Source organism: Rhinocladiella mackenziei (assembly GCF_000835555.1).
Source record: "Rhinocladiella mackenziei CBS 650.93 unplaced genomic scaffold supercont1.10, whole genome shotgun sequence".
NCBI classification, from domain to species: Eukaryota; Fungi; Ascomycota; class Eurotiomycetes; order Chaetothyriales; family Herpotrichiellaceae; genus Rhinocladiella; species Rhinocladiella mackenziei.
Window position 1 is genome coordinate 6,438 of NW_013550595.1, and position 24,826 is coordinate 31,263.

Below are 24,826 nucleotides of genomic sequence, written 5' to 3' on the forward strand. Positions count from 1 at the left end.
CTCAATTGATCGCCCTCGACATGATCCACGCTTTGGATCCGATGAAATCCCCCGTCGCCCATCGGATCCAGTCTATGGACCACCCTGACAAGCTCGATTGATCGCCCTCGACATGATCCATGGATTGGATCCGATGAAATACTCACTCACCATCGGATCCAGTCTATGGACCACCCTGACAAGCTCCACTGATCATACTCGACATGGTTTACGGATCGAATCCCATGAAAATATCACCATGATCGGATCCAATCCATGGAGGGTTCTCACGGTGGAAGAGGCTCTGAGGATGAAGGAAGACATGAGAGCAAAGGAACAGCAGGTTATACAGGAGAAGGAAAGAGCTGCCTTTCTCAGGGGGGTAAGATAGGCTTTGCAAAGACAATCTGGAAGGAAGGCTATTACATGGGTATAGATCTATTTAGTTGAGATACCCTTAGTCGTAATTGTGTTGTTTGGCTGTGTGTGGTCGTAGGCTGAACCCACGTTGTTTCTGAAAAAGAGCCGGCCCGAACTGAGGGGTAGTAAATACAAGTACGTTCGTGTTGAATACACCTTTTTACACCCATCACTGACTGGTCTTTGGGCTGCTAAGCTAATCATCCGATAGGTCTTCCACCGCAGAATCCGTATCAAAACTCTCTTCAGATTCTTCTAGGTCTTCCCCGGCATCGATCTTGTTCAACTGGTAGCTGCCACTTTGCTTCCCTTCGTCGCCGAGATGCTTATCGAAAACCGCCATGCAGTCTTTGAATAAGCGCTCTTTCATTGGATCATCATCGTTCGTCTCGAGATTCGTTAGCTCTCCTTCACTAGAGCTCGATGTATCTTCGTCGTAGTTCCGTTTGTATAAGATGTGCCGAAGGCCCCGTGTGCATTTGACAAAGTCGCCGTCTTTACGATATGGCTGTTCAAAGTGATTAAGTATCGATTTCTTGAAAGCCTTTGGATTCTCGAACCAATGCAATTTACCATCTGCAATGTCTTCGGTAGAGGACTTATTTCCAACCACACGCTTCACTAGAGGCTTATTTTGGAAGGCGATATGATCGTCATAATTGAGTGATGCGATCCAAAGCATGACAGCAAAGAACGACTCCATATCATGTCCCAAGGTTCTTCGAGGAACTGGATCGTCCCGAAGAAGACTCGGCGCCATGAATGCAATAGTGCCACTTTGAATGTTTCTGCTGGATGCTCTCCCGTCGGCGGTAAAGCATAGATTCCAGTCAATGAGAGTACCACGCAGTGTCTTGTGGGTAAGGCCGCCAGTAAGTTGAGTCTCTTCCACCGGAACCATGATATTCTCAATCGAAATATCTAAGAATTCATTAGTACCATTTATCGTTCAGCACATTCGTAAACTTACCACCATGAAGAAAGCCATGCTCAGGACGTTTGTACGCCTCGTAATAAACAATCATAGCGTCGCGGATTGTTCGCATGAGTTCTTTCGGTTGAGCGTTGCGCATCGCCTCTTTCAACGGCTGGCAATACGAGATGATAAGGCGGGCACGTCGTCTGCGCACGTCGGCGCATTTATTAAAAAGCTTTCTCTTCCCTTTGGCTTGCTGAAGATGTTCCTGCCCTGTCGTGCCTGTAGGTGGGCGGGAGGAACTGGATTTTGAAGCGCGCCCAGATACGAAGCCGGATTCGACCACCATCATGGCTTGTTTGGTTATTGCCGCGAGTGCGTTTTCACAATTCGGAGGGAACTCGCTAGTCAACACCTCCATATTGTCGTCTGACGCCTCCACACTGTCACTACCTTCGGTAGTCGAACGGCACGATTCATGGAGCTGTGGAATGCCTCGTACGTTTGCCTCGATAAGGATGCTGATGACCTCTTCTTCCGGCGGCGGCGATGGGTGTTCAAGCTTCTCTTCCCAGGCATCCTTCATAACCCACTTATCGTTCGGGGAGTCCACAGGATGCACTCGCGTGACCCTAAGGTGTCTCCCAAAAACGCAGGGACGGTAGCATAGTAAGCTATTAGGTGCTTCAGTCCACTTTATTCCCGCATACTCAATGAATATCGAGCCGTCTTTTTGATGGGCCGTAATATGGGGATCTCGTCCACGATGTTCAGGGTTCGCGATGAAATCCGCCAGAAAATCCGCGAGGAATTGAGTGTGTTGGGGCTTCTTCACAAAATCCAGCGGCTCAGAGTACCCGGCACAGCCATGATCAACGTAGGTAATCAAGGTGTACGGCTTGAGGAAAAGAATCCCGTAGAGGTAGCGGCGGAAGGGCTGATGATAGAATACGTGCCAGGCACCTCGCAACCACTGCAGGAATTTTTCAGAGGCCTTTTGTATGGGGCTTTGCGTATGCTCAAAAACAAGTTCCACATGAGCCCAACCAGTACCCGTTCCGAGATGGAAAAAGAAATCCGGTTGCGAAAGTGGCTCCTTGCCGCGTTTGGGTCCGGATAACGTCTTTGAGAAAGAGCTAGATAAACTGAGGCCTTTAAGAACCTATTAGCTAGATTAACAGAAGACCTCCAAAAACACTTCGACCAAAATATAACCTTTTTAGGGAGTGCTTTTTGCAATCGCAGAAAGAACGACGACTGTTCCCAATTATCATTACCAACATTCTTAATGTCTTGGATGTTGAGCTGCGGCCGTTTGTTTTTGTGCTTGAAGCGGCTCAGAAAGGTCGAGCGGAATGTATCATAGGGGATGTTCTTCCTCGTGTTTCCACGAGCTTCGGTCAAAATCCGGTGTTCTATTTCATCGACATAAACGATATCTTCTTCCTCAACCAAACCAGAGTGATTAGGCATGCGCTTGTGAGTAGGTGTCGGTTTGTACTGCGAACAAGTGTCATCACCTTGTGAAAGGGTTCGAGATGGCGTTTGATCACGCGTGCGCTTCTGTGCTTTATTTACTCGGTGAATGGATGTGTTCCTCGGTCTTTTGGTGCTGCCGCCGTAAGTGTTGTGGACCACTATGAGAGCTTTCTCTGCCGCTTTCCGGCGAGGACGCGATGGGAGTGCGGAAGGCGGATTCATCGCCACGATGCGAGAGCGAACTTTATGTCGAACAGGTATGAATAGCGTATCAAAGACTCCTGTTGATTGCAGACAAAAAAACCACGTTAGGGAACTGGACAGCAAGTGGACGAGGTTGCAGGAACTTTTTAAAGTGAGAGTTCTCCCCCCGCGCGTCCTAATTGAATCGCGGTATCACGTGTTTCCAAAATCCACAAACATGCCAAGGCCATTGCCACGGTGTAAAAGTCGCAACCGAAAATTGATTCTGACGAATTATAATCTGAAGATCTTCCTGCTGCCCGCAACGACCTGCTTACAACAAGATGCGGCCTCTTTCAATCGCGCTTGGCCTGTTGGCTATTGCCACTTCCGGCGTGTATAGTACGGCCCTGACATACAAACTGGGAGCTAACGAGAAAGCCTGCTTTTTCACGAAGGGGTAATCGCGCGCCCGCCGCCACGGCCGGTTATGCACTCTTCGTGACTCGACGACGCCGCGATCCATCCTTCCTCACGCTTGGGGAGCGTCCATTTCTCGGCCACGCCCATTCGCCCACCACGGTGCTGCAGTATTGCGAGATACTGTTGGGACGGTCGCAATGGGAGGCGAAGGAGCAGCCATTACAAATCATGTCTGGAGAGTGAATGCCGAATGTTTCGCTCTTCCGGTGAGACTCGAGCGTCGAACCTCCCTATACCTTCGCCTTTCCTGCCATTCTACGTTGGAGACGACACCTTTCCATGACAATACCCTCGACCATCCTACACTTTCGATCTGTCAGGCATATTATACGAGACGAGGCTCGGCAGCCAAGTTTCCATCCTCGTCCATATCCCACAACAAGATATGACGTGACCCGACAACGATGACAAGGTGTGCCTGCAACTCAAGGCTTTCTTCCTTCGCACGTTGCCGCACATCGGCGCTCCTGATATAATCCCTTAGCTGCGGGCCATCCTTTTCCATAACCTGAGACTTAATCGTTCCGTGGTGGTGGTTGTCCCAAGGCGCGAATTCAAGCGTAAGGATTCCGTTGAGCCTGTACTGATGAAGCTCGTGCGCTTTAGCGATGCTGTCGCTAGCTTTTATATTCAGGTAGTCGATTCGATAGAAATTCCATTCGGTAACTATCAGTCGTCCGGGAACCCGGACGAGAAGATCGATACGACCGTTTGTTCTGTCTTGCTACACGAGACGTTAGATATTATCTAGCCAGTCGTGAAGCAATGGATTTACCTTTGTCACTTTAAACTCTGGCCATGAAGCAAAACGGTTTCTTAGGAGGCAGAAATAGATACTATCCCGATGATGTTCTTCACTCTTTTTGGTAAGATCTTCGGCGGTGATGTCCCGTTGCACCATCAACTCTCGATAACAACCCAACGTTGGTTCAAGTTCTCCGTATTCAACGAGGTATAGCAGTGCTTCTTCGAGAGAGTTGTGCAGATTATACTTTTTGAGAATCGCGAGAGCGATACGATCCGCCGCAACTCTATTCGTTATCTTGAGCTGCGTTGTCGGCTTTTCAGGGTGAAACGTAAGGCCGCCGAAATAGACGAGTAGTGAACGCCACGAAAAACCATCTCCAACCTCACTCTAGAAGAGACGTAAGTTAGCATAAGGGAGAAAGAACTTGGCTAAGATATTGGCTTACCAAGTCTCGAAGCGTGAATTCGAATTTGAAATTGAAGTATTCGAGAGGCGCAAAGTTCCCTTTTTCGTCACATTCCAGTGCGTTTTGCAAGTCTCTTATCACTGGCGCTGCGCCAGTAGATAACCTAAGAAACTGTTCAGATACTTCGGAGTTTTCCGGGTCTCGAGTTCTGGGTGTCTTTCCTTCGATACGACTCTGAAGATATGACAAACACGTCTCCGTGTTGTAAACGGTTTCGACCTCTTTATCCTGACAGAAATGATATCCGTTGAAAAATTCGGTCATTTCTGAAAGAAAGCCGCTGTGATCTTCACGGTCTTTGTAGATTTCCCCTAGTGCGTCTTCCAAGTCCGAAGATGTTAAACCACAAAGCCCGGCTAGGTTCTTTTCGAATGACACATTTTCTGTCACATTGAACGCACTGCCCAGACTGGATAAGGAGAGCGGTGAGATCCCTGTGATGAAAATCCTTCGGATGTCCCCCTCTGCGCACAATGACTTCATCGTAGACCAGAAAGATTTGAAAGTATGTCCGACTTTTGTATTATCCCAATCGACCCCGGGTTCTTCGACGGTCTTGGGTGGTTTGAGGTAGTTGTTGGGAAAAGCATCGTACTCATCAACGAGCACGTAGATCCTCTCAATACCGGCAAGTCGGTCGTCCTGCTCAATCGCATTTCGAACTACCATGGCACAATTCTTGAGACTGGAGTTAGGGTTTTCGCTGTCAATATGTTGACACAGATCAGTAAAGTTTCCGCCCAAGTATACAGCATATTGGTTATAGAAGTCCTTAATGGCCCCGTTTAAGGACGTCATGAGTGCTTTATTCGCCTCCGTAAGGTCTGGGCTGGCGTTGACTTCGGAAAAGTCGAATGTCAAGACGAAGTACTTTCCGGGGTTCACTTTTCTTTCATCGATATCTTTTTGCACATCGAGACCCTAGAATGATTGAAAAAGATGTAAGTTCTCACATTAAGGATACAGTTGCGTACCTTATACAGCCATCGATGTTCATCTGCATACTGAAGGCCGTGGAAATGATTCAGCATCCTTATTGTTAGTGTTTTGCCGAACCGACATGGGCGGCAGAAAAGCATGAACTCGTCGAGTTCGTCCAACTTGGAGATGTAGCCGGTACGATCGAAGTAGGCCTGACCCTCTCTCTGTAGAAGATCGGGAAAATCCATCGCTCCGGATCGGAAGTACTCCAGTTCGCCGTTGATTATCAGGCCACCATTGTCAACTCGGGTTCTCTTTGGTGAAGGAGCCATCTCGGGCGCATGCTTTCTCTTCCTCGTCTCGAGGCCTGCAATGAGATGGGAGCTGGATTAGTGTGAAGAGAACGGTAAAGAAGCGTGGTCAGTGGGCGTACCAGCGGTCTTCCCTTTCGCGACCTCGCTCGCCAGCATCGCGAGACTCTTGCTAATCCCAACTGGCAGCTCGCATTCATTTCTGAAGAACCTCGTGTCGCCAGCATGATTCACAAGGATATTCTTGTTGATCTTTGCGGTTTTAAATCTCTCAAGATCTTCGCCTTCTAGCAATCCTCGTCGCTCTTGTTCGATCCATTTGAGTAGGTCGTCCGCATCCCATTCGTTTATCTCGTCGATTGCGAGCTTGCTGTGACCGGCTTGCTTGGGATCGTCCATGGCGGTTAATAGGACGGCGGGACGTAGGCGTATCAAGCAGAGCGAAACGAGGAGTAGGAGTGGAGGCAGAGAGACAAAAGGTTCAACGACCAACAAATGGACGATATTAGAGTCACGACTTCAGGGTGTGGAGAGAAGAAAAGCTTTGTCAGGAATCGGATCTTTTTGAAAGCGTAGCTTTCTTTTAAATCCCGACCCCCTTGCAAGTGACTCTACCATGGGCGAAAAAAAAATCACGTGCCTGAAAATGTCCTCCTCACGTGTTTTTTGCGGTAGATCCTCGGACGACGCGTTGGCGTTGCGGCCCGCCGCGCGCGTTGTTTTGACCGAGAATGGTCTCGAAAAACAATGTTTCTCTCCTCATTCGCACCCGGCACCTCCAATGGCCTCGAAATGTTGCTCGAGGTGCGCTCATACATTTCCTCTGTCTTCCTTCCCTCTCATCTAACGAGCAGAACTCTTTCGACCTGTATTAAATGCCGCACTAGAGATAGTGCGAGAAGGAAGACCTGTCCCCCACGGTGGTGGCCACCTTTGACTCGGCTTTACGCCTATACTTTACCAATTCGGAGGTGAAGGAGATGAATGGTAAGACGCTGTCCGGTGTTGGTCAGCCCGTGAAGAAGGTTCTAACCTGGCATAAGGGCTGAAATGCGGCCAAGGCATCGGCGGAGGCTGACAACCACTGCCCGGAACTCCAGGTCTGTATTCAGGCCCGCGTGATGCTCACGACAAATCTCTGGACCGAATTAGAGCTGGTAAATGGATCGATGGGTTGAATCCAAGGTATTGCCTGGCAGGAAGGCCAGGATCTTTCTTCGATCCCATTCTTGTCAAGTTTGACAGTTATACCGGCCCCAATTTCCCCCAATGTGACCCAGGAGTCGTCCCGATCTTTCCTATTGATCGTCAGTTTGATTTCCAAGGGATACCATGCTCCCGTATTCAGCTTCCCGTCCGGTTATCCTATGCGGTGACGGTTCATAAAAGCCAGGGCCTAACCCTACCGAGGGTAGTTCTAGATTTCAGTCAAACAGAGCACTGCCTGGGCCTGTCGTATGTAGCGGTATCACGGGTGAAGACCTTAGACGGGTTGTTGTTTGAGGGGCCTTTTGACTTGGATCACTTCAAGAGGGCAAATACTGTTATGTCCCAAGACCGGGACTTAGACTACATATGGAGAACGAATCAGTTTAGCAGACGCCGATCTCATCGTCGATATCTAACCCCCATGTATCGATATTTGCTAGATATATCGCGGATATCGTTGTTGGCTCTCCTAATTGGGTATACCGTCGTCTACTTCATGGGCCATGGACTGGATCCGACGAGGGATATCGTACGGGCACAGGACACCGTGATCAACATCGTCCACACCTGATCCATAGACTGGATCCGATCAGGGAGGTCTGGCAGACAGGCGGCATTCTACCCATTCCTGAGTGAGCCGTGGATTGGATCCGATGGGGTCAGCCAATTAGAGCACGTGATTGGGTGTCGGATTATAGATTTTCCGGGCTACGGCCGCGCTCTACCCATTCCTGGATGGGCCGTGGACTGGATCCGATGGAATTAGAGCACGCGACTAGGTTTCGGATTATAGATTTTCCAGGCTCCGGCGCACTCTCCTTGGGTGGGCCGTGAATTGGATCCGATGGGGTCAACCACGGGATTACGTAATACTCGTATTATAGATTTTCCGGAGGCTTGGCTAATCACGTGACACGAGGGCCCGGGAGTTGGCCCGTGGACTGGATCCGATGGGCGCCAGGGTCGTCGGATTATAGATTTTCCGGATCCTGAGCAGTCGCAATCACGCATGTGTGCGCCGCCAAGAGTTGCCAAGACCACGGTGGCCGGCTCAATCACGTGATCTCTCGAGCGCAGCGTGGCCGGGGGTTTGGGGGCTTGCCCCCAAAAGACAAAAGTTACGCTTTCACCCCTCGCGGAATATCCTGTCCGCGGCCCTTACAACGTGATCACTCCGAGGCATCGCGAACTTCGTAGTCTCCTCTAGTTCTCAACGCTTATAGAACCTCCTTCGCCAACGCCTAGCAGCATTGTAGTGCCAGTGAATAGATATGAATACTTGGCCGACTTCTCGTTCTATATATTGAATTGGTCTACTCTAGAGCCTCGAGGTCCAAACGTACTGTCGAACAGAGCGAGATGCGGATAGAAGGGGTGAAAACTCGTGTGTAGATTGCAACTATGGATTTGGGGGGAGGGAGGCCCCCTATATAGGCCAGAATAGGGGCTCTTGGCACTAGGCACTAGCCGTCTGACACGTACTATCCGGCCTTTTTCATGCGCTAAAATTGCAGGGCACGCACCGGTCTATAACAATGGGATCTTCCTCTTCAAAATAGCGAGCAAGGAAGGATATGGAAAAGATGGACCGACGCATCGGAATACTGATGAGACAACATAAATATGCAGAAGCGACGGAAGTGGGCCGACAATTGTTGGAAAAGAGCAGGTCCGCGTTAGGACCGGAGCATCCCGACACTTTATCAACAATGTACTATTTTGGGGCGGTACTCCACGCTGATGGCAAATTGGAGGAAGCCGAACAAAACTCCCGGCAGTTGTTTCCGCTGAGGGAAAAAGTGCTGGGGCCGGACCACCGTGACACGATCGCGGCCCTTGATGCGATCTGTGAGAGTCTTTGCAACCTGCGCAAGTACGAGGAATCCATGAAGATACTCGATGAGGAGTTGCGGCGGTGTGAGAGGGCGTTTGGCCCAGAGCATGAGCTCACGATTAAAACGCTCAGGAACATGGGCCACGTGTACAGGATGCAAGGCGATCCTCACCTCGCCTCTTCAGTGTTACTTAGGGCGTTGGAACTAAGCGAGAGACTATTCGGCCCAGAGCACTCGACCACCTCGGGCATCCGGGGCGATCTGAGCGAGGTTCGAGGGCTGCCAGACTCCCTAGCACTAAGACAAGCACTTGCCGCCAAACATGGCTTGCCTATACCAGGAGATCCACTCGCTGGCATCAAAACGATGAGCGTATCACAACTGCTTGGCAGGTATCAGAGCGTGAATGGCTTGGTGAGCGGTGGTCCCGAAGTGACCAATGCAACGGCCTTGAGACTCTCTGAGGCCATTGAGTGTCCCCCACAACCTGCTGTGACTATACCTTCTTATTATGACAATGAGGTTGAGAAGAGTGAGGACGAAAGCACTGGCGGGCCTGAATCTCCAAATCATACTAGAGAAACAGCAATGTAAGCATTCGGAGTGTCATATTTGTCGCCCGACACGAGCCAGACAAAGCACTGACCCGTCTTAGCCTGCCAGGATTATCAACGGCAACCCATTCCAATCTTGGCCCAGGTACGTACCTGGCGCAATGGGAGACCAGAATAAGGGTGTACTAACCATTTCGATGAAAGCAGCATTTGCGAGTTCTCAACCCTTCGGCTCTCTCGTCGAACGTAGCATCGAGGCATGGAAGCGCGTTCGCCACAGGCGAGGAATGACACAAGCAATCCAAAAACACTCTCAGGTCCTAAGGAATCTTGACTCCCTAGATGACTTCCTCAGTTTTAGGGATCATCAGTACTGGTTTTTCCAGCTTCGCGAGTCATTCATGCGTCAAAACGCCTTCCAGAAATGGGATCCAGACCGCTTAGATGACTACATTCTCCTCCCGGTGGAAGACAGGTTTGTGAATGAGACGGACTGTATCTTTATTAGCCACTATTGGCGTGCATGTGGAAATCCTGATCTCCAAGGCGAGGATTTGCGACCCTTACAACGGCGACTTCGCGATGGATTTTGGCCCCGGGCCGCCTATTTCTGGGTCGACTTCTCGTGTATGCCGCAGTGGAAGCGCACCGAACCACAAGAACAGTACTTTACAAGAGCTCTCAAGAGTATTCCCATGCTAGTGCGAGATTGTGCCTTTACGTGGCATTTCCCGGACTTTCAGCCTCGCCTTTGGGTGCTTTTTGAAGCAGCGGAATTCACTCGTAACCGATCTCGGCCCGTTCCACTCGCTGATATGGAACCATTCATGGATCACCTCCGGGAGATGAAGGGATACGGTGTGAGATATGTCCTCAATAGGCATGGATACAGATGCACGAATCAAAGCGACCGTGAACTAGTCATCGGGTGGTTGGAACTCCTCCTCATCCTCTCCAGGATGGTCCCGAGCATACGCACACGACGAGCTATCCTCAACGCGGTCGACAATTCGATGGTACGAACATGTCATCATCAAGAATCGGGGATCACGGTCGACAAAGAAAAAGGCACGATAACCATGAATGAGGGGACATACGAGTTTACTCCTGTGCCTTTCGAGGCAACAGGCTCTGATACGCATGTCTATATAGAAGCCGACTCGTACCACGAGGACCAGCTGCCAAAAGCGCTAGAGCGGGCGAAAAACGCGCCGGACGACCGAGGATGTGAAGAAATCGGCAGGGAATACGACCGCGAAGGAGAGTACAAGATCGCGGAGGTGCTGCATCGGAAGGCATTGGCGGACAAGGAGAACGTCGCCGACATTTTAGTTAGTCTCTCATTCTTGGCGGAGAATTTAGAGAATCAGGGACGGTATGAAGAGGCTGAGGAACTGTGTCGCCGGAAAGTAACGACTGCAGAGAAAGAATACGGACCAAACGACAGCGTCACCTTGGAGAGTCGTGAGAGCCTGGCGATGGTGGCGCAGAAGCGAAAGCTGGCCACCTCTTATCAGCGTTGGAAGCTTGAGCCACTCGAAACATTCCTGGAATTGGACCGCCCAGATATCCCAGAGATCGGTCGGAGCGATGCAGTGGTTTCGGGGAGCACGGATCACAAAGCTAAGAATCTAGAAAATCAAGAACGATTCAGCGAAGCCAAGGAGGTACTCTGGTTCCTTCTAGAGCGGAGAAAGGAAACGTTGGGTCCTTGTCACCTTGACACCCTGATGACCATGTGTAACCTTGCCAGGGTGCTCCGGCTCGAGGGGAATGTAGCGGCTGCCGAGAGGCTGTTTTGGCTAGCACTCGCGGTGAGTGACCATAGACGGGGACCCGAACACTCTCACACACTGGCAATCATGAGCAATCTCGCAGCATGCATGCTTTTGCAAGGCAAGAGTGCGGAAGGCAAGGAAATCTACCGGCAGCAGTTGGAGCGGCATCTAAGATCGGTGGACTTCGACCACCCCGACACGTACACAGTCAAGTGCAACCTGATTGGAATGCTAGAGGAAAACGAAGAGTTCCTGGTGACCAGAGGCCGGGTACGGTTGCGGTCCAACAAAAGGAGATAGTCTTATAGTTTCCATCGCCAGTACTTGGTGCGAAGCTGGTGGACGGTTGAACGGGAGCCAGTGGCCCCTTTATTGGAAAAGGGGTTATCACTCCTATGTAGGATATAGAGGTAGGAATAGGAGAAGAAAGAGGTTAACCAAATGTGCATATATACCAGATAGACAGAGCATTCAACTCACATCCTCTTGGAAGGAAGAAAGCCCACGAGATGGGTACCGTCCTTGGAAGCTTACTCTGAACAAGGGGGCCTCCCACGATAGGAGAGATCGGTAGAATTTCTTTGCAGATGACCTCGATGTTATAGGACGTACTGACCGATCCCGTCGAACTGGGAGGAGTCGACAGAAACTCACTGGCATCAGCCCTCGTCGGCCTCTTTGGGCATCTGATCTAGGACACCAGGATTGGTTGACGCCAAAAGAATGATGTGTGTCATCCCGGCGGCGATGGAATCTGATCTTGCACGATCGGAGTCAACGCCTCCTGCTCCAGCTGATGCTGAGGGAGAAGCTGACCTTTTTTATCTTCATGGTCCATTATCCACTGCCAAATGCTTGATATTTACCTTTCACGGGAAGAGCGCGGCAGTTCCGGCGCCAGATAGAAAGCCATGCAGCGACCCAATGAGATCGCCCACGTCTCTTCTCTCTTTGGTGAAACCTACAGGATTGCTAAAGACCGGTTACGACTGTATGAGAAACGATGGCACGGGTTGAGCGTCGCAACGCAATCTTGGAGTCCGCCTGTTTTACCGAAGCGACCATTTGGATCTAAAATTGGAATTCGATAGAGAGCAACCAAAGCGACGCGATCCAACTCCACACTTGAATTCAATCAAGCAGCATGTTCTGCCAACTCTTTTTCAGTCCAATCCCAAAGTTTCTGCGCCAGATCATCGTCTTTGCCATGTACCGTCGCCGAACCACCAACGCCCACCGGCTCGTAATATTCACCACTCTTGACGTCCTTGGAGACGGACGCCCAAAGCTGGTTGAGAGCTCCCTTTTCAACGGGAGAAGCGACCCTCAATGCGCGCGAAAGGTTAAAGACCATCTGCATCAATGGTGAACCTGTCGCACCCGACAGGAGATTCGTCCTCACCATGCCCGGGTGGATGGCGGAGACAGTGAATTGCGGATACAACTGGGCCAGCTGCCGTGCGAAGAGGATATTGGACAGTTTGCTCTGGCCATACCGTCCATACGCCCCAAGACTGTCGGCACGTGTCTTGAGCGAGTCGAACTGGATGCCACCCTTGGGCGCCAACATATGTCCACGCGATGAGAGTGACACGATTCGCACATCGGCGTCGGGGCCACTCCTCGCGGTCCGTTCCAATATAGGCAGCAATAGCTTGGTCAAGAGCGCATGGCCCATATGATTGGTTCCGAATTGAATCTCATAGCCGTCCTTGCTGAGCCCTGGCGGCGCAGCCATGATGCCGGCATTGAGCATGAGAATATCCAGACGATCCGATCCTGCCGAAAATGTTTGGGCTGCTCTCTTCACCGACTCAAACGAACTGAGGTCCAACTCCAGAAGCTTGATCGGCGCATCTGGAACTTGCTGCTTGATCTCATCGGCCGCCGCTTTGGCTTTATCGAGATTACGAGCTGCCAGCCAGACCTGTTCGGGACCGTGGCGTGAGAATTCGAGTACGGACTGTTTCCCGAGGCCGATGTTTCCGCCTGTCACCAGGATGACCTTTCCATCGAGGGCCGGGATGTCCCTTTTCGGGTTGAAAGAAACCATGATTCTGTGTGCAGCGAGTGATTGAAGACCAGAAACAGTCGACGAGGATGAATCCAGCTTTTATCAGGTAACCACGACCCGCACCCGAGGACATGATAAATCTCCGTCAACGCCGTGATTGTTATACAATTCACGTGTCCACTCAATGATGATTCCACTCAAAGGTTTACCTAGGCCCTCTCCTCGGGATCTCTTGTTTTAGACTCCAACGTAGAGCAGATCTAGATCGAGCTTCATGGGAACCAATGATTTTGCTTGTTTTCACGGTTGCCTGAATATAAAAAGATAGGTTGACGCGGCGTGCGTCATCAGATTAGAATCCGGAATCACATGAAAACGTCCTACCTAGTGCTACATTCGGGGCGGCGTTACCCACGCCACGTTTTCACATTTCCTCGATCATCACTTCTATGATTCGCATCGTAGTTCGACGTCCGTGAAAGCTCGAGGGCGGAATCCATCTCTTCGAGGACGCCAGCCATTTCGGGTACACGGGCTTCCATCGGCGGCTTCTCACCATTGCCGGGGCACACCTCCGCATCACCATTCTCGCCGGCACTGTCTTGGTCCATTCTCCCCTGTTTCAATTTCGCCATGGTTTCCTCCTTTCGCCGTCGCTCAGTCCGCCACTTCATGCCGCGGAAGTAAATGAGCCATAGCATTGGAGACGTCGCGAAGAGAAACAGGGCCAAGAAAGTAAACGTCCACCCTCGTCCCATGGCATTGATCATCGGTATGATTACAGCAGTAGCACCGGCGCCCAAGACGCATCGAACGACGTTGTTGGCCGCCGTAGCCGTGGCCGGCGCCGTAGGATAGAAGTCGATCAGGAGCGTGCTGGTTACGTTGAAAGCGACCGACATGCTGAAACTGGTGAAAAAGAGGATCACGAGCAACGCTGCCAGTGGTCCTTCGACGTCCAAGACCCAACCAAATACACAAACGAATGTCGCGGTCAGATAGGCGACGGGAATGGCGACCTGGAGCCTCGCCTTCTCAATCGGGAAATTGCTCAGATCCTGATTCCTGCCCTTTCTGATCCGCAAACCCAATTTCTTGCACCAACGTGCAAAGTTGCGGTCTAGCAGTGGTCCATTCGTTAGAGCTGCGAACATGGAACCGAGGCCGAAAGGAATATAGCACAGACCGATCTGAAGCTCGTTGTAATGGAAAATCTTCTCAAATTGGGAGGGGATAGAGGCGGTGATGTCGTAGAAGGCCGCGAAGAGGAACGCATTGTAGAACAGCAACAGAGCGTTTTCTTTATCCAGCACCAGTTGCAGAGATCGTAGAGGATTTGGAAAGCGGAATTTCTTGGGATGATTTCTGGCCTCGGAAAGCGTGTTCTTGGACGGGAGATTTCGAGCTTTTCGAATAGCGAGGTAGTTCATGAGAGACATGTTCCATCCCTTGGGAGGGACCGATCCGTTTCCGACTTGATTTCGGGCTGTCACACCATTAGCCAGCCGTCCCGCGGTTGCATGCTTGGGTGGGATTTCATGGACCTGTTTCGGGGAAGAAAATCGCAAACACAGCCATAAAGGCAGAACCGAGAGCCATCAAAAACCAGAAAATGGCCCTCCATCCAAGAGATTCAGCCAGAACGCCGCCAATGACGGGACCAATGGCCGGTCCCAGCAAAGATCCCGCGAGCGTTAGTCCCATATACTTGCCTCGTTCCGCTGCGGTAGCGACATCCGACACAACGGCACTACACATGGCAATCGTGGCGCTGCTCCCGGTACTTTGGAAGCATCGGAGCACGAAGAGAGCGGCGTAGCTGTTTTGCAATGCAAGACCAATATTTGCGAGGATATAGACAGTGAAGCAGACTGCAGACACGTGAGGACAATCGAAACTCCGGTGTCTCAGATGGCACATACCAGCATATGCAGGACGCCGGCCAGCAGCATCGGCGAAATCGCCCACAAAAGTCGGAGCCAGTCCTTGGAAGATCTGAATGCCCGTCAAAGACAAAGTTCTAGGACGCTCGATTGATTGAGGCGGAATACCATATACGACGTCAAGGTCAAGTTGATCAGTGAACTCGACACATTTAAGTCTTGGGCCAACGGATTCAAAGCGGGGAAATAAATATTGCCCGAGACAGGAGAGAAGAATCCTGCCCATGAAGCCATGAAGACGATGAATCTCTTTTGATTTGTGGTAAAGACCGAATGTATTTGCCCCCCCACTGAAACGTTGGTCGCAGTCCGCTGGACTTGAATATCGGGAGTTGCCCCATCATGGGCGGTCGGTATCCTCTGAAGGGGAGTTTTGGTGGGTGCGGATGATGGAGCAGTATCAGGGCCTCTTAACCGACCATTTGTTTGTGAATCGGGAGAGCGATCGTGGTTCTTCTCAATCGCAGGCCGGTCCTCAGTCACAGGTGATGGGATCTTGGACACATGCTCGGCGGAGATCGAGGAACCGTTCGACATCAAGCTCGTACCAGTGGTCAAGCGGTTTCTTGGTGTCCTGGGGCGGATGGACTAGAGATGGATGATTCAGGCTCTTGTCCTACCTATCATTCGTGTCTTTGTGTTCTCCTTGAGATGGCTGTGACTCTACGCCGAGCTCCGGGGACGTAGTGGTTTGGAGTGTCGAGAATGGAGAAGAAACACGGACAACGACATTTGTGATAACAGCAGAATATGAGATGGAGCAGCCGAGGTCGCTAATTTATCCACCGATTACGGAGACCGTTCATGCAGACACAAACACATCCTCACCAACATCCCCACCTACCTTTCTACCAGTCGACATGCTCCGTGGGTGTCGGTCTCTAAAACCAGCCAAAGTCAGTTCCACGGTGCCCAACTGCGCAAGTTCTCCGAGAAAATCTTCATTTCTCTAATCAGCCGTTTTGTTCCCGTATTCGGTCAAAATCTCTCGTCGTTGCGAACATCCAGGCCGAGCTCTATATGATGAGATCAAGGAGAAGGAGAAGGAAAAAAAAAAAAAAGGCATAGCCTAGAAAGCTGCGCAAACCTACCGCACGACGCTACATCAACCAACTCAGAGTTTTCGCCCGCTTTCGTCGGAGAGAAATGATCACGGTAAAAGATGGTAATGATGGGGAGGACCAGTGGAAAAGGCCGAAAATAAATTGACAAATACCACTATGGATTACTACCCACTCAAATCGCACCGGAAAATGAGATCATAAATAATACCGCACACATTGGTCTGTGCCGATAAAGCCGGCCGGCCAAACTCCGCACTCCATCTGAAAGCACGCCGATTCTCGCAGTTCGTCCCAAACAAACAACCCAATCACTTATGTAGGCATTGAACGGTTCGATATTCAATTGGCCTTGCCAAATGAATGAATGCAGAGACCTCATCCCGAGGTCCACCGCCACCACAAGAATATCGATAGCAATTTAGAACAGCAACCGTTGATATTCTACCCGGCCTACACGTTCAAGGCTTCTGTAACGTGGTGGAAATGGGTGAAACTCACCGCCCACGAGATCCACTCCGTTCTCAACCCTCGTCCGCCATACGTTGAAGTAACCACTTCCTCCATACCGTCTGACCGCTACGATGAGCACGGCCGCCACTACCGAGACGACCGACCCCTCCTGCTCTTCTACCTAAACCACCCGATCCAGTTCGTCCAAGTTGTTGGTGTGGTCGTCGCGTTGGAGGACTACTTTGAGAAATTCTGGCTGTTTACGATCGACGACAGCAGCGGGGCGACCATTGACGTGACGTGTCGAAAGCCAGAGAAAGAGACGGAGAATAACACCCGCGATGGAGGCAAACCCAGACCGGGACAAAATGAGGCAACGTTGAATCCCAAGGCTGACGAAGAACAAAGGTCTCTGGATCCTACGGAACAACAAGCCCTCCGTGCATCCATGTCAGCTCTCCAAATTGGGACGGTGGTCCAGGCCAAGGGCACGCTTTCGGCCTTTCGTTCCGTGCGCCAATTAACCCTCCTTCGCCTGAACATTGTCCCGGACACGACCCACGAAATGGCATTAATCTCATCACGGACACAGTTCTTGAAGTCGACGCTTTCAAAGCCGTGGGTCGTGACGCCAGAGGAGCAGCAGAAGCTACACTGGGAGGCGCAGGGCGAACGGGACGAGGAGAACAAGCACGCCGCAAGGAGGAGAAAGAGGAGCATCAAGAGACGCGAAAGGGAGGCGAGACATGCTCGACTGATTAGGGAGGAATATGAGAAGGAGGAAGAGGAGAGAAAGAGAGGAGCAGAGGAGGCAAGAAGTGCGGGCGAGGCCATGTACGCTGCTGGCACTTAAACTGAAGTCAGTATATATAGTCCGTGAGGTGTGGACGAATCCCGCGATCCGAACATGGGCACCAACGATTCAAAATATTTCCGAGTCTTTGGTCTTTGGGAAGCACAAACTAAGAGACGCAGGGATGGACAGATACGTAGTATCGAATATAAGTTTCGTCGAGGAGACAGTAAAGGAGACATCTTGGTCTATATTGACGTCCATGACCGACCGACGGACTGAAACTCGACGAGTAACCCTCCCAACTCAACTGATCTAGTCAAAAGCACACCACATGTTCGCTCACACTCGTTGAGTGTTTGGAAAATCCTCCCCCGCATTGTTTCAACCATATAGTCCACTTGTTCGATCTACCTTCCTCCATCAAACCTCAACCCACATTCACTACAGCACGAAGAAAGATTAGTACGGCATGCTCGTTGGACCCAATCTTGGGATTGGAGCCTTGTGACATGCAAAATATGCAATCGATCTCTCTTTGGTGCGCTCTGCTTCGCTTTTAAGAGAAACCCGAGATTTCAAAACACAACGCCGGAAACGATGGTCCACCCAAACCAGTAGATGAAATCGAATTCAATCCATGCAACGTATTTTGGTAGAAACACATTCTCTATCGCTTTCGAATCGAATGGAAGGGTTTTTCTCAAAAACGCAACTCCATGGTCGAAGAATTTTTGAGAAGAATCCGGTCCGCCGCTGCAAATGCTAAACATGTGGCTCGCGCCGGGTATCAATGCACATCTTCCCCACCTCCCCACAAGCGGCCGTCAGTCAGTCAAAAATTAGTGTTCGAATCGCATTATGTTGTACACTGGTTGGTCGGGTATTCGAGTCACTTGGTTGGTTTCTCCGGTGATCTCGATCGTTCTCGTTCGATGCTCGGCTGCGACTTTTGTGTAGGAGGGGATGCGGGATTTGATGGCGGCGAGCCAGGTCCGTCATTTTCAAGAGCGGCAAGAGCACTGAGAAGCCGTTAGAGTTCCCTTTTCCCCCCCATTTGCCTGTCTCACTAACTCACCTGAATGCGTTGGTGCTGGACTCATCCTTCTTCTCCTTGTCCTTCTGGGCCGGAGGGGTGCCGGTACGACTGCTGGTATTACTGTCATCTCCTCGACTCAGGAGACCTCCGGGTCCGAGACCACGACGTCCACTGTTGGTACGGCCGCCCAACAAGCTCGGAGGTCCCAGTGAGCCTGGTCCCGAGGTGTTGCTGGGGTTGCGAGCACTGCGGTTACCGAGCCGTCGAAGGTCATCGGTGCCCACTCGGTTCGAGTTATCCGGAGGAGGGACCTGACCACCGAAGCCGCTGAAGCTTCGAGCATCACCGCGGCCCACGGGCACTCTGCCTCCGCCACCACGACCACCACTCTGGCTGGCAAGTCTCTTGAGCTCTTCTTCACGTGCCTTCCGTTCCGCTTCTTCGTGAATCTCTTGGATGGTCTTGGGCCCTTTGTCATCCTCCTTGGATACCCAGCCCTTGGATCGGAGGTCAACAACGTCCATGAGCATGAATTTGAGACGGCTTGGAAGATCTGGAAGGGCGATCATGGAGTTGATGCGGTCAAAGTAGAGGTCCATCCGTCCCTGAGCCTTGCTTTCCGGATTGTCCAGTTGCTTGCCGATGGTCCGCAGCAGGCTGGTCAGGCTCTCCACCTCGGCTTCATCGGGGGTTCCCTCGTAGTCGACCAGTTTCTTCACACACTCATGCATGATACGCTCGGTCAACATGGACAACTTGAACAATTCACCGATGAACTTGACCAGGCCGAGGCCACGTCGCTTCGCCGCAGCCGCCTGATAGTATTCGTCCGACAGCATGGCCGCCTCTTCTGTCTGACCTTCTGCTCGTGGAGGTAGATTGACTTTCCAACCGCGCTCAAATTCTTCTTGACAACGATTGAGAAGGTATTTTCGGAACAAATTACCACCGGTGACGATGTTTCCGTTCTTGTCCTTGATACCCTCATCTCGAATATCAGGACTCATGCTCTCCAACATCCTTCGGCAGAATGCGGCGTACATGGGTGCCCAATGAGCTTCGTCTGTGGCCTTTTCAAACGTGAGCTGAATGACTTGGCGTAAGGTCCGACCATCTGACTCGTGTTTCGATTGGGCGGCGATTTCCAAGATCTGATCGGAGATCTTGTCGAACTTTTCCGGAGTCATTTTGTTGAGAGCCGACTTGACCTTCCGCTGAACAACATCTGGTTCCATTAAGCCGTCACCGCCAAGGGCCGGCCCCGAAACAAGAGGTTGGCCAACGCTTCGAGGTTTCCATCCGGTCGCGGATACTTCCAGCGCCGTAATGTTCATCCCAGCGGTCAGAGGCATGGCCTTGTTTTCGTCTGCGGCTTGTTTGGCAGTCTGTTTCGCTCGTTTGCTCTCGGCGCGAGAACCGCCTCTGCTGGCACCACCGACACGTGGAGAACCGGGAATGGAACTCAGCGGATTATTCGAAGGGGTTCGTCCCATGGGCGGCGCCATCTGACCGGGGCGGCCAAATTGAGCAAATGGATTGGCCCCCATAGCTCCACTTCTCAGAGCAGCATTGGAAGCAGCAAATCGCTGTTCAGAGGTGGTACCCGGTGGGAGTGTGGGACGAGCACCGCTAAAGCTACCCATCGGTCCAAAACTGCCCATGGGGGGAGGTCCGCGGGAGGAAGCACTGCGGTTGCCCATGGCCGAAGGAGTTCTGGCGGAAGCACTTGGTCTCGCCGAAGAATCACCATCGCCCAGCGCTTCTCGAATACGAGCATCCCAATCAAGAGTCGGCTTCTCCTTGAAGACACTCTGGAACTGGAGCAGGAACTCTTTGTTGTACTTGAATTTTCGGTCGGCTGGCGCATTGGCATTGAGCGCAGGATTCGGGGACGCCACGTCGGAAGGATAATGGACCTTGGAAAGATCAACAAGTTTCCGGGCCGACTGCAAGGCTTTCAGCGTCGCGCTCGGCTCCGGGGGCTCGACTGGCTTCTTTGTATCGAGAGTGAGCTCGGTCGCCTTTCCTCGTCTCGCGGGAGCTTTCGCCGGAGGAGGCATTGAAACATCCGACACAGGAGTGGCGGTACCACTTTCAGCAGGCGTGTGGCCTGCAGGACTTTCAACCGAGGCCGGAGTGCCAAAAGGATTGGCTTTGAGCTCGGCAAATAGCTTCCTGTTCGCCTCGTCTCCAGATCCTCCTTCGGCTCTCTCTTTCTCGCGCGCCAGTTCTTCTTCCTCTGCTTTGCGTTCCATCTCCTTCATGTTGGCTTCATAAGCTGCAGCCTCTTCTTCCTCTTTCTTGCGCTGCGCCTCGAGCTCGGCCGCTTTCTTCTTCTTGTATTCTTCCTCCCGTCTGGCTTCCTCAGCTTCCATCGCCGCCAATTCGGCCTCAATGGCATCATAATCGATATCGTCATCGTCGGGCTTGCGAGGTTCCGCTGAGGTCTCCTTCGGTTTCTTCTCTTCTTCCGGATTCTCGGCAGTCTCTGTCTCTTTATCAGTCTTTCGGGCGTCGGCTTCTCCTGCGTCTCCTTCGAATTCCTCCGCCTTAGATCTTGCTCCTTCTTCCGCTTCACGCTCGGTAGCCTGCGCCGCTTCCTGGTCCATCTGTTCCTTCTCAGCCATTTCCTTTTCAAGCTTGGTTTTGGCTTCATCTTCCGTAATCTTCTTTGCAATGGCTTCTTGGAACTGCTTCTTGGCCTCCTCTGTTGTCTTGGTGCCGACGCTGTCTGTTCGATTATGGATATTGTCAGCAGCACTGGCCGTTCGACTCGGAGGCGTAGGCGCAGATTGCGGAGGAACTGTGGCCGAGACCGGGGTGACATTGGCCGGAGAAGCGGGTGGTTTATTGAACGAGACGACCTCGCCAGCGGTGTTCTTGATGGTGATGGCGGCACTCTTCTTCGGAGGGATTGTATAACTCGGCTTCTGCGAGGAGGTGCTAGGAGTTCGAGCGTTGCCGTGCGAAGGACCCGACGGGGCTGGAGTGTGAGGCTGTTGGCCGACGCTGGAACCTGGTCGGTCAGGAGCAGACATTTGGGATGACTGTCTGGACATTGACGGGGGGGGGGCTCCTTGATTACTGTAGGTTGGTTGTATATTTGGAGGATAGACGTTCTGTTGGAAGGGAGGTCGGGGCGATTGCGGTTGCATGTATGGGGGAGGAAATTGACCTTGCATCGCTCCTGGTCCATAGTATTGCTGATTGTACAACATTTGAATACTAGGATCAGCTTGGGTCGGAACACCGAAGCCCTGTGCTCTCGCAGTCAGAAAATGTTCAAAATTGCCACTTTCGGGAGAAAGATCGGGATAAAGAAAGACATGAGGGGGAACGGAATCAACGAGAGGCGGTGAATTCGCAAGATCCGGGCGATAGTAGTCGGAGGCGGGATCTTTGCTGTAAAAGGGTCCTTCCTCATTTCTACCTCTACCAGGGCCTTTACCGTGACCAGCTTGACATTTGCCACGACTTCGACCTCGCGTAGGTTTGCCTCTCGCTCTTGCAGAATCACGGGAACAAGAAAATGGGGGGTGGTGGTTGTTTACATGTTGGGGTCCCCCCATGTAATATCCATTCGGGGGTTGTCCTTGCATTCCGGGTACCATATGTATGGGACCCATATTCGGCGTTCCGGGCGTTGCGTTCACCAGCGCCGGGCTCCGGGTGCCCATGGCGGGAGATCCTTGATAAGGCATGGGTTGACCTCGACCTTGATATCCACCTTGCAGAGGACGTCCGTTCGACGCTGCGCGGAATGACGGAGGAGGGTACTGCATGGGCTGGTTGTAAGACGTGTTGAAACCTCTCCCACGACCACCTTGGCCCTGATAGCCGCCACGGCCCGGCCCTGTCGGGAGACCTGGACCACCAACATCGCTGTGCACCGACTGTGAGGAGCCTCGTCTCATGTGTTCTTGCTGAGGTCCAAATTGCATCTGAGACATAGGTCGAGCCAGACCCTGCGAGAGCACGTCAGAAAGCAATCTGAGAAGGGGGCTGTGCGGTCTTACACTTGGGTCATTTGGGTCCCCGGATATTTGCCCAAAGGTATATCCATTGCCTTGTCCTTGAAACGTGGACGGAGGACGACCGCCACTGGCAGCGACAGGCTGAGGAATCGGCGATGGAGAATTGGAAGGGGATACCACTCGAGGGTTGAGTGGATTGACGCTGAGGTTGGATGTATTTTGATGTGCCAAAGAAGGTGTGCCCATCGCCGGGGAACCAGCCGGATTGGCCACTCCGTATGAACCAAACACGATATTTCCCGGTTTGTTCTGAGGGCCACCTCCGTTTGCTGTGAAACTCGTAGCGCCTGCAGGTGTGACGGTCATTGATGGTTTTCGTGAATGATCAGGAATGGGAGCATTGCCGTTGACAGAGGGAATCGCAGGTATGGTAGGATTTCTTCCGTTCACAGAATCGCTATGACCATGTGTTGGCGGAGCCCTTCCAACTGCTGCAGACATATCGTTGGGCTCCGATGCATTTGGTGTAGAAGAGGACGAATCGGGGGCCGATGGAAAGGATGTTCGGCCTGGAGGAGCCAAATTCGATCCTGTCGCGAAGTTTGAGGCTGCGCTTGTAGCGGCGGCAAAGGTAGATTTGGATCGGCTCGTAGACGATTGCTGGGGAGTGGATGTCATCAGATGCGATGAAAAGTCTCGGGCAGCAATAAAGGTTCGCGCGAGATTGACCGAAAAGGCGCCAACGAAGCGGATGACAAACACAGCTTTCCCTGAAAAAAAAAAAGTCGCCCGAGCCCGCAGGTGAATGAACGGTAGAATGGATGACTTTGTTCGAAAAGCAGCTACGAAGCGGCGACTGTCTCGAATGAACGGAAGCCGCTATTGTGCTGGTGGAGATGGTAAAAACGAGGTGGTTTGGATTTTTCTTTTTTTTTTTTCCCTTGGGGAGAAAATCCTGAGGGGAGATTCGAGAAGCAGGAAGTTCCGACGGGTTGAGATCGGAGCTTTGCGGCGAAGGAAAAAATATTTGAACCCGGCTGAAGAGGGAGAAATAAGGCACGACAACTGAGTCGTTGACAGTGCCAAATGGGCCTCACCGATGGAGAGGCGCGACTGGGAATTACGAAGGGGTGAATTTCTGAGGAAGTGGAAGCAAGAAACGCAGTTCTGGGAGCGAGCGGTTTTGCTTTCTAGAGAAAATCTGTGAAAGGGGACTGCCAAGACGTGGCCCAAAAGGAACGTGAACTCTTCTCATGAGAGCCGCCACCCCGACTCTGAGGTCCTCCAACGCACCAGCAAAGCGACTAACTTGGGCACTCGGTTCCTTACAGGCCTTTACTGAATGGCATGATATTGCTGCCTATACTCTGCTGTTCGGAGCACCATCCAATCCCCAACGCTGTGTTCTGTCTCAGTAGCTTCTTGTCTCATCCATCCGTTCGTCCATTCATCCAACTACCTTCGGTGCTCTAGTTGACTTTATGACTCCAACAGCAGGTAATGGCGGCATCACCGTCGTCACATCTGCCCCAATCACCTCCCCGATTTCTCATCATTCATTTCAACCAATGTCTACTGGCTCATCCAGATCATTGGCATTTGGGATTCTGGCATTTGACAACTTTTCAGATGGGCCGCCAGAATGCCACGCTTAAAACTTACGCTTCCCAAACGGAGACTGGGCCTCAGAGCCGAAGTCACAATCACCGTACTTTCTGGTGATGGATGTGGGTATGGGCTTGAACGCATACTAACATGGTTCTTTTAGTCTCGCCTCGCTTACACCCTCTCGCAACCCCCTGTCAAGTTCCAAGTTTCACGCCGAATTGCCGTCTCAGCCCTTGACGAGCCCTGCCTCTCTTCCGCTTTTTTCCTCTTCCAGATCTGGCTCCCGCCTGAGGGTGAGCCCTGTCATGAAAAGTTCGTTCAAATTCAGGCTTGCGTTCCATAAAAACCCTCAACCGCGCATTGTTGGATGCCCGTACATCATAGAAATATCCGCGTGTGTCATACGACTATGGACAAGAATCACATTTGGTTGGTTGACTCGACGCATCTGACATTTCATCCGTCGTCTTTCTTTTTCCCAACTTAGTTTTGTGTTGCGGATCGATCGATTGCCCATCCGTGCTGGGATCTGGGACAAGCCCCGGCGGCAAGACGCATTTTAGGTGTTATTTCCGTTCCCGGTTTAAGAAGTTCTTGGTGCATTCGGTGGGTTTTCTAGTGGCTTACCTCATTACCGCAGCATCATGGTCCAAATAGGA

At 51.7% G+C, this 24,826-nt stretch overlaps 8 protein-coding genes across 8 annotated transcripts; 3 read left to right on the forward strand and 5 right to left on the reverse strand.

The window, feature by feature from the left end:
- Positions 1–595: 595 nt before the first annotated feature.
- Positions 596–3,016, reverse strand: Z518_10683 (uncharacterized protein; the record flags this gene model as incomplete). Its single annotated transcript, XM_013411514.1, has 3 exons — positions 596–1,320; positions 1,370–2,477; positions 2,531–3,016. The coding sequence occupies 3 exons, from the start codon at positions 3,014–3,016 to the stop codon at positions 596–598; spliced, it is 2,319 nt and encodes a 772-aa protein (XP_013266968.1).
- Positions 3,017–4,196: 1,180 nt separating this feature from the next.
- Z518_10684 (uncharacterized protein) lies at positions 4,197–6,305 on the reverse strand (the record flags this gene model as incomplete). The annotated part of the gene is made up of 4 exons (XM_013411515.1): positions 4,197–4,595; positions 4,654–5,595; positions 5,649–5,962; positions 6,029–6,305. The coding sequence occupies 4 exons, from the start codon at positions 6,303–6,305 to the stop codon at positions 4,197–4,199; spliced, it is 1,932 nt and encodes a 643-aa protein (XP_013266969.1).
- Positions 6,306–8,698: 2,393 nt separating this feature from the next.
- Positions 8,699–9,544, forward strand: Z518_10685 (uncharacterized protein; the record flags this gene model as incomplete). The annotated part of the gene is made up of 1 exon (XM_013411516.1): positions 8,699–9,544. The coding sequence occupies one exon, from the start codon at positions 8,699–8,701 to the stop codon at positions 9,542–9,544; it is 846 nt and encodes a 281-aa protein (XP_013266970.1).
- Positions 9,545–9,665: 121 nt separating this feature from the next.
- On the forward strand, positions 9,666–11,582 carry Z518_10686 (uncharacterized protein; the record flags this gene model as incomplete). Its single annotated transcript, XM_013411517.1, has 1 exon — positions 9,666–11,582. The coding sequence occupies one exon, from the start codon at positions 9,666–9,668 to the stop codon at positions 11,580–11,582; it is 1,917 nt and encodes a 638-aa protein (XP_013266971.1).
- Positions 11,583–12,417: 835 nt separating this feature from the next.
- On the reverse strand, positions 12,418–13,335 carry Z518_10687 (uncharacterized protein; the record flags this gene model as incomplete). The annotated part of the gene is made up of 1 exon (XM_013411518.1): positions 12,418–13,335. The coding sequence occupies one exon, from the start codon at positions 13,333–13,335 to the stop codon at positions 12,418–12,420; it is 918 nt and encodes a 305-aa protein (XP_013266972.1).
- Positions 13,336–13,703: 368 nt separating this feature from the next.
- Positions 13,704–15,776, reverse strand: Z518_10688 (uncharacterized protein; the record flags this gene model as incomplete). The annotated part of the gene is made up of 4 exons (XM_013411519.1): positions 13,704–14,782; positions 14,841–15,167; positions 15,219–15,291; positions 15,348–15,776. The coding sequence occupies 4 exons, from the start codon at positions 15,774–15,776 to the stop codon at positions 13,704–13,706; spliced, it is 1,908 nt and encodes a 635-aa protein (XP_013266973.1).
- An 891-nt stretch (positions 15,777–16,667) lies between these two features.
- Z518_10689 (uncharacterized protein) lies at positions 16,668–17,606 on the forward strand (the record flags this gene model as incomplete). Its single annotated transcript, XM_013411520.1, has 1 exon — positions 16,668–17,606. The coding sequence occupies one exon, from the start codon at positions 16,668–16,670 to the stop codon at positions 17,604–17,606; it is 939 nt and encodes a 312-aa protein (XP_013266974.1).
- An 832-nt stretch (positions 17,607–18,438) lies between these two features.
- Positions 18,439–23,237, reverse strand: Z518_10690 (uncharacterized protein; the record flags this gene model as incomplete). The annotated part of the gene is made up of 3 exons (XM_013411521.1): positions 18,439–18,568; positions 18,625–22,550; positions 22,602–23,237. The coding sequence occupies 3 exons, from the start codon at positions 23,235–23,237 to the stop codon at positions 18,439–18,441; spliced, it is 4,692 nt and encodes a 1,563-aa protein (XP_013266975.1).
- Between the last annotated feature and the right edge of the window lie 1,589 nt (positions 23,238–24,826).